Genomic DNA, 9,014 nt, shown 5'->3' on the forward strand with positions numbered 1-9,014 from the left:
CCTTCAACTGACATTTGTCTATGACTGCCTGAAGCAGGTCTTCCGTTTTTGCCATCATATCTGCTCAATACATTATGAACATTAATTATACTTTTATTCTTTTTATTATCTGGTATATAGTGGTATATTGATTTATGACCCAGTAGTATTACTATTTGATAGTAATTAATTAACACGTGATTTTGCTGTTGCTGGAATCATACAATGGACTCCATATAGCTCAGTTGAGCTGGTAGTTGTAGACTTGGGGCAATATCCAGCTGTACACGTGTCCACCATTGAAGCAAGATGGTCGTACAATAATCAATAATCCTCATAAAATGGATGCATAGCCGCTGAGCATCACATCATAAAATGGCAGATAAACGGTGCAACCAAGTCAACATATCAGCCAATGAACAATATTGTCACGCACCGTTGTGCCAGTAGCTTTAGGCCCCGCCTCCAAATAGGTTTGTTTTGGAAGCTGACTATGGAGTGTTTGATTTCAATACTTTAACTTTGACGTTAAACTACTTTTCACAATTCACTTCATGTATCTTGGAAAATTTATATTCGCAACAAAATCACAACCAATATTTTCACTTAACTTGTGCTTGAACAGTAATGCTAAAAGGCACCAAATCGATTGTAACACTATCAATAAAATTAGGGAAATCGTGACTTTCAAAATCAATTACAATTGTCTCGATTGAAGTTTGTTTTTTGTTGTCTAATGGCGCACCAAACAATATTCCAGCTATATGATAGCAGTCTGTAAATAATCTCATCTGGACCAGACTATCCAGTGATTGACATCATCAGCATCAATCCACGGAATTGGGATCCGATGACATGCATTAACCAAGTCAGTGAGCCTGACCATCCGATCTCGTTAGTTGCCTCTTACGGCAAACATAGTCGCCTTTTACGGCAAGCATTGGTTGCTGAAAACCTATTCTACAACTGTGCAGACGGAACATCACAGAGCCAAATTATTCGTCAGAATGTGTGCTCATATGCTAATGATAATGTTTAGAATATTTAATTTATGTTTCTTTTTCAACTCGGTAATAGCGCTACCTAATACTATCTTATCTCCTCATGTAATCAGTGCAATACATATTCATTTAAGGGTTTCTGAACAAAACAGAATAAAACATGCGATCGAAATGTAGGACTGGTTGTATTGTCAAAACATCAAAGCTGGTTGAACCTTTCACTGAAATTATTGTCAAAGGGTTTCTCTGCCCTCGATGTTTGATGTGTTTTATCAATACAAAATGGAAAACATCCAAGTGTGACTCCTCATGGTTGATTGACAAAAACCATCGATACCTGCAGGGGTTTTGTGCATAGAAACAGGGAGGCCAGACAGTGTTATGGTTATGCCAACATAACACCACAAATCAGCATACGGGGATTTTAAGCCACACATCATACTGTGTTCTCTGGTATCTAACACTGAATAGGTTTGCGAAGACAGCATCTTCCCAATACAACCTATCCAGCATGTTGTGGAACTTGATCTTCCTATCCGCATATACTTTGTCATGCGCTAATTTCCTCCAAGACTTCTATCAGCTATATGCGGATATTATAACTGACAACAACCCGGACATTCGACCTGTGGAAAATGCAAACGAAAGAATGGACGTATACATTAGATTTCACCTGTATTCATTGGTGGAGATGAGTGAAACTGATCAGTATTTCATCCTCAATGGTCAGTTTCAGTTCAAGTGGACTGACGCAACGTTAGTGTGGAACCGAACCGAATATCATGGAATTGAGGAGCTATGCATTCAGCAAAGGAAGATCTGGCGCCCTGACATATTCCTTACAAATACTCTGACCACAAGGCAGCATCTGGGAACCAGTGACATGAAGACCTGCGTGATGTATGACGGAAACTTGGACTCCAGGAGATATATTCAAGCTGTCATGTACGACAGATGTTACACTCTTTCCCTTTGATACACAGGAATGCGAAATGATTGTGTCTACTTGGAACTCACCATCGACTGAATTACTTTTTACCCTTTATTCAGATTCTGTGCAGCTCGTTTCTTTTGTGCCTAATGGACTGTGGGAAATTTCAAGCGTATATGCCTTGGTTGAAAATACTGCTGCACATGAACTTCCTATCTGTCGCATCGTCTTTAAACTTAAACATCGTCCAACATACTATTTGGTGAATCTCCTAGTGCCTTTGGTGTTGCTGTCAGTCATTGGCAGTTTAGTCTTTCTGTTACCTGTTGAATCAGGAGAGAAGACAGGGTTATCAATGACTGTTCTTTTGGCCTATGTGGTGTTTCTCGCCCTGTTGTCCGACCACTTGCCCCTAAGCTCTCTACAAACATCCATCCTAACAATCTATATATCAGCGCTCATCGTTCTCAGCTGTATGTCACTCGTTTGGACTGTTGTTGTCATCAACATTCACCACAAGCCAGATCACGTGCCTGTTCCAAGACACATGCAACTGTTTGTGAACTGCATGACGTGTACAAGAAATAGGACATTTTCAAGTTCTAAGGTATCACCTGTCAATCCACGAATGTGCAACAGCAAAACCTCAGACTCTTCTGCATCGATTCCCACAATAAGCAGCTTTGTGGCAGGGACACATCACCCAGCACCAGGTACCACAGCAGATGACAGACAGGCATCATGGCAAGAGGTGGCAAGAGCCTTGGATAGACTTTTCCTCATACTGTTCAGTGTTGCTGTGATCATTTCAACAAGCATCTATTTTGGATTGACTCGTTAAGCATCCATCATAGATATGTGAGAATTTGTGATCCGAGGATAAAGAGGAACAGCTTCAACGATGCGTTTTCGTTGGCATTTTGTGGAAAGATTATTGACCAGGAACATATAGTTATGTCAATTTTTAACACTTATTTAATCATATTTTCCAAGACAAACACTTCCAGTAGTCATCATACTGAATGGTTTATAAGACAAATAACGTTTCCACCATCCCTACTATATTTCATCCTTATGCTAGATTGCTATACAGCTTAGTTTTAATATGCTTAAGTACATATATGTCTGTCTGCTTGGAAATCGAACAAACCCAATGCTTTCATCATTTTGTCACTACCACTACCTCCTCCGTAGTCTAGTGGTAGGGAGCCGCCCGGAGAGAGGAAGGTCCGGGGCTCGATCCCCGGCCGCATTAGAAGACGTTAGACGTTAGAAGATGCTACTTGTTGTTACCCTGTCTGGCGCTCGGCATTAAGAGGATAAAACAAGGACCGGTCGGCTAGGAGTATAATGTGTCTCGGTGGGGTAATCATGTTCAACTGTGGCATAGTTTCTCAGTGAGCTAGCACTATAAATCGGGATCAGTTTGGACTAGTACAAGCAGCAACACACACACACACACACACACACACACACACACACACACACACACACACACACATAAACACACACACACACATGGGCGCGCATGCACGTCGCTGTGTTAGTGCAATAATCTTCGACGTGACGCTACGTTGTATTTTATAAAAATGTATTTTAAGGAAACGTTAACATCCTTAGTGGCATTTATTCTCGATTATCCCCCTTCGTTAATTATCTCCCTTGCTTTGACGTCGAGCTCGCCAGCTCAATGAATCGTGCTACCCCACCCTCCCTCACAGAAGGCTTACTGGCCAGTGGCTGTTAGCATCAACATTTGTCAAATGTAATGTATTTCATTCAACGCTTGGAGATTATTTACAATTTTTATCTTTTTGCATATTCTAAAATTTGATCTTTGTCATTTGTGTATTATGCTAATGCACATTAAAGTTTTTCTCCCAGTGATCAATTCTCTTTATCATTTAGTGTAGTTGTATTAAAACCTAATTTCACCTCACCACCATCTTTTCACTCTGCTTTTAGCCAACGTAAAATTAAAGAATTTAATCCTGCTTGGTGCAATCCAGGAGATTCCGGGTTACACCTTCTCCCAGCAACGTGAGAAACAATCGCAAGTAGCCAGAAGGATGATGTAAATCCTGTTGGGGTACCATGTTGGAAGAAGAGGTACCGTACGTACCCATATGGTCCCAAGTATTGTGGCCTAACTTTGACTGCTGGGGATCCCTAGCCCATTTGTCTTTGTATTGTCATGAATGGTCCAATTTCTATGGTTACATGCTAGTTTTAAAGCTACGTCTGTAATAATCTAGTTGTTTTACTGTCCTTTATCGACAGGTTTTATAGTCTAAATTTATGTAACATTAATATGTAACTTGGTTTAGTCACGCTGTGGCTGAAGTATTGCCGATGTGACTATGAACCCTAACTCCCTTACTGATTCAATTATGTCGACTAAATGAATCTGTTTTTTTTATGACTTGGTTGATTGCGTATCATTGTACCTTGACTCTGTGTGAGGTTGCTCATAGTATTCAGTCTCTTTTTTCTTACAGATTCCATTTTTACATCGCCGTCAAATAGTTAAAATATTGTTACAATAGAGCTAGGCGTTGTTCTACAGGAAAACAAAACTCTAAATCGTATAGATTTGAAATTACTTTCTATTGTTTTCAAAAAGGAAAAGGAAAATGTGTTTGTTGTTTTAAGCCACACTCAGCAATCCCAGATAATTTACTTTAGTTCCAAATACTTTAATAAATAAAATCGGGAAAACCATTTCGATAATCATAAGTCTATTGTTCAATTCTGACTATATCAAAAGCATGTGTTTCTGAATCATTATCAAATAGTGATGGTGACATGTTTTCGCGAAAAAGAGATCGTATCCCGTCCCATCGGTGGCACCCGTCACAAACACATGCAACGGCACGTCAGTTGTTTACCTGAAAAACCACATGTTTACCATGAAACGTTTTAAACTTGGAGAGACAGATCGGCAAGGAGGGGAGCACAGTACAACTGGCGGTCATGGAGATACCTACTTCTTGCCTAAATGTCCCGTCCCCAAATTTCACGTAGATGTTATCAGTAACGAAGCATTTCACATAGTAGCTTAATAAACTTCACATGACATTCGATGTTTTATTATTAAAATATCAAATGTTTAGACATGATTAATATTGAAAAATATGAAGCCAATCTTTTTCGTTTATGAGAATCAACATCGTATTAATTATTTTTGTCTCGAATACTTTCTGTGAATATATAGTGTTGCATGTCGACTTTGGTTCGATAAGTTAACCCAGAAATCTGTACGGGAAAAAAATTAGTTTGAAACCAACAAACAACATGTTACACAATTAACAATTATAAAATAAATATACTTTAAATCAGTTCATGTCGTATTAATAATTAATTGATCTAATTCAATAAATGCTTCAAGAAACACAAAGACAATTAAAAGAGACTTTACGTTACGGACGGTTTTCCAAACTGAAAAGGTTTACATTATATATTGGGTCCTTGGCCAGCTTTAGTAGCAGTATATATATCGCTGAGGTGAGTGTTTGTTATGTTTTGTTTCTATTTTATGTTTAACGCTGCACTCCGCAATATTCAGCTGTATGACGGCGGTCTGTAAATAACCGAGTCTGGACCAGAAAATCCAGTCATTGACATCATGAGCATCGATCCACGCAATTGGGATACAATGACATGCATCAAACAAGTCAGCCAGTCTGACCACCCAATGACCGGAGTCGCCTCTTACTTCAAGCATAGTCTCGTAATCGCGAAATACAACGATTGTGGCGGGGCATAGACTGACACTGAACGGCCAATGTGCATGCGCCGCTCATTTAATCAACACAGACACGACTCAAGTTTGGAAACATTCTGAAAAAGGACGATGAATGTGTTACTAGGATTGATTTTCATTTGTATACAATATCTTCCCTTGTGCTTAATTAAATGTTTACACATCACGCATCAACGACTGGTAGACAAATAAACACCACTGGAGGTAACAGTCATTGGAAAAAGTTAACTTTATCATTGAGCGTATTAAAATTGATCATGGCGTAGATCGATAGATGCTTCATTAGAAGTATTACCACAGTATTCTGTTTCAAATACAAAACGACATATCGGTAATATTATTGTAGCAGAAGAATCAATATTCCTGTTGTGTAGAATTACATGAGCATTTGAGTGGCTCACCTAGCAACCTGATCATTTGAGTGTTGAACAATAAAGTAGAATATCACATTGCCGTTGCCATTAAAACGGTCTCAGGGGACTGTTGGTTATAAGAACTATTCGTCAAGGGTGGTTTAGCCCTTCAATGAAATTGATGTCATGAGGATTTATCTGATCTCAGTGAACTCACGACTGAATTATCTTTTTTAGAACTCCTTCCATTCATATTATTTTCATCACAACTAATGGAACTGGTTTCCGCAGATAATAGAGACTGTTTATTGTCTATTGTTTATGTACAGTGTTTATTACCAAAGCTATTCTTTATTTCGTACAATCATTGTGCAGTAGCTGCAGGCAAAATATGTTTCATTCAGCGAGTCTAGATCTGAAGAGGGGAGCCGAAACATTTTTTGTTTGTTTGTTGTTTAACGCCTCACTCAGCAATATTCCAGCTATATGAATATTCCAGCGGTCTGTAAATAATCGAGTCTGGACCAGACCATCCAGTGATTGACTTCGTGAGCATTGATCCACACAATTAGGAAATGATGACACCCATCAACCAAGTGAGCGAGTCTGACCACCCGATCCCGCTAGCGAGTCTGACCACCCGATCCCCCTAATCGCCTCTTACGACAAACATAGTCGCCTTTTACGGCAGGCATGGGTTGCTGAAGACCTATTCTAACCCGTATCTTCACTGGTCTCGGTTTACTTGGTCTGTAACATGGTATATTTTTCTTGATCGAAGGTGTATACTCTAAGGCAAATGTACGGAGACGGAGTGGTAGGGTCTGAAGTGGTGGGCCTTGTGATCTTGTGTCCTCATACTGCGCTACGTGAACTTATGAAACGTTTTTGCTAAGGGCCTATAAATATTTTTTCTCTTTGTCTGAAACATCTCCATAAGACAATACAAGACACATATAGTATTTCAAACGGTAATCAAGCTTACAAAAAGGAAAATGGTTCAATATATGTGTCAAAAGCTGAATTTTCAAGTATAGACGTTTTAAAGGAAAATAATATTTTGTTTCAAATAGCTCACCTTTTTTCGTCAGGGGAAAACCTCCAAATTTTGACTCTGCAGTTTGCTGTGCGCGCATTCCCATTCACGTGTTCTTTATTTAAGAAGATCCTAGATACGTACGTATGTGACACTTCAAAGGTAATTTACCCCTCCTGGTGTGAGGTAGTGTTTGCGAAACGTGAAACATTCAATATGCATACATCATCAGTTAACATGATCTTCCGTGTGGATTACATCTGTTACAATTTTGCACTATGAACAAGTAAACCAGAATATTAGAAATCTTTATGCAGCTAATTTGCATGCTCTGAGACCACGTGTTGTACAACCGTTAACAAGTCGACACATGGGCAGACGCCAATGGTTTTTAGAGCGTAGAAACTGGAGGAATCACAGATGAGTCTAGATTCACAAGGCAACATGACGCATTTAGGAGTGGGTCTGTCATGATATTGGGCGGGATCATGACTGTCAGAACGCCACTGCTTATTGTCCATGGAAAAGTCACTGGATGATGTTACCGGGACAACAATGGCTCAAATAAATATGCCGTTTAAGCGATTTCAAGATTATAACGCTTGTGCCTAACTTGCCCGTGTCGTAACTCACTGCCTCCAGCAGGAAAACAACCCAGCATGCAATGTCCAGCGACGGATCCTGACATTTTCCCCACAGAGCACACCTGGGACATGATCAGGAGACGTGTATCCCGACCTCAAAGGCCACCTCCTACGTCAGCCGAACTGGGCGTTTCGAGAACAGTGGACAAGAGATTAGGGTTGTCTTTGGGAGACTGATTCGGACCATGTCACGCCGTTCAGACTAACTTTAACCAGTCGTGGGGACGTGGCCCATTAGTAGTCATGTCATCTCAAACATTCATATTTTTACCACACGTCCCCTGTCGCCTTTCTTGGTTGTTTTCACCCTGATAAGACACCGCCAACATGTTCTGTTGATTGTCATGTTACACCTAGTCCTTTCTTTTCCTTCTCCATCCATATCCATCACACGATACTTCTTTGTATTTCTCTGATCATCTGTTATTTTCGATTATCACCTATATGTTTGGAGAGTAAAACATTCTGTTTGATTTTGGTTGCTAAGCTAGTATATAAAAATATGTCCAGCATATATTTTTCTTGTTTCACATTCGATTTCAGTCTGTACAATAATCTTGATACACTTCGTAGTGTTATGCACCATGACGAATATCAATCTTTTGTAAACAAAACTGCACATCAAAATAAGACGCCTTGTGTCTTTCAGGAAGACGTCTTATTACAAACTATCTTATGCACATACTATAACGAATATCTAAATATATACCGGCACTGCAATAACAGCTATTTGAAGTCGCGTTCAAGTAAGGTTTGGATTCGTTGATAGACTGCTTAGGTACCGTCTCTAGACTAAGCTCCTCTTTTTGTTGACTGTCATCGCATTGCTTACCATCCATCGTTTGGTTTGTTGTTTAACACGACGGTCGCCTTTCTTGGTTGTTTTCACCCTGATAAGACACCGCCAACATGTTCTGTTGATTGTCATGTTACACCTAGTCCTTTCTTTTCCTTCTCCATCCATATCCATCACACGATACTTCTTTGTATTTCTCTGATCATCTGTTATTTTCGATTATCACCTATATGTTTGGAGAGTAAAACATTCTGTTTGATTTTGGTTGCTAAGCTAGTATATAAAAATATGTCCAGCATATATTTTTCTTGTTTCACATTCGATTTCAGTCTGTACAATAATCTTGATACACTTCGTAGTGTTATGCACCATGACGAATATCAATCTTTTGTAAACAAAACTGCACATCAAAATAAGACGCCTTGTGTCTTTCAGGAAGACGTCTTATTACAAACTATCTTATGCACATACTATAACGAATATCTAAATATATACCGGCACTGCAATAACA

At 39.3% G+C, this 9,014-nt stretch overlaps 1 protein-coding gene across 1 annotated transcript; it reads left to right on the forward strand.

Annotated features, from left to right (window-relative positions):
* The first annotated feature begins 1,641 nt into the window (after positions 1-1,641).
* Positions 1,642-3,026, forward strand: LOC124112134 (neuronal acetylcholine receptor subunit beta-3-like). Its single transcript, XM_048386541.1, has 2 exons — positions 1,642-1,858; positions 1,905-3,026. The coding sequence occupies exons 1-2, from the start codon at positions 1,672-1,674 to the stop codon at positions 2,750-2,752; spliced, it is 1,035 nt and encodes a 344-aa protein (XP_048242498.1). The 5' UTR covers positions 1,642-1,671; the 3' UTR covers positions 2,753-3,026.
* The last annotated feature ends 5,988 nt before the right edge of the window (positions 3,027-9,014 follow it).

Source organism: Haliotis rufescens, unplaced genomic scaffold (assembly GCF_023055435.1).
Source record: "Haliotis rufescens isolate VD_foot unplaced genomic scaffold, xgHalRufe1.0.p SCAF_6, whole genome shotgun sequence".
Taxonomy (NCBI): domain Eukaryota; kingdom Metazoa; phylum Mollusca; class Gastropoda; order Lepetellida; family Haliotidae; genus Haliotis; species Haliotis rufescens.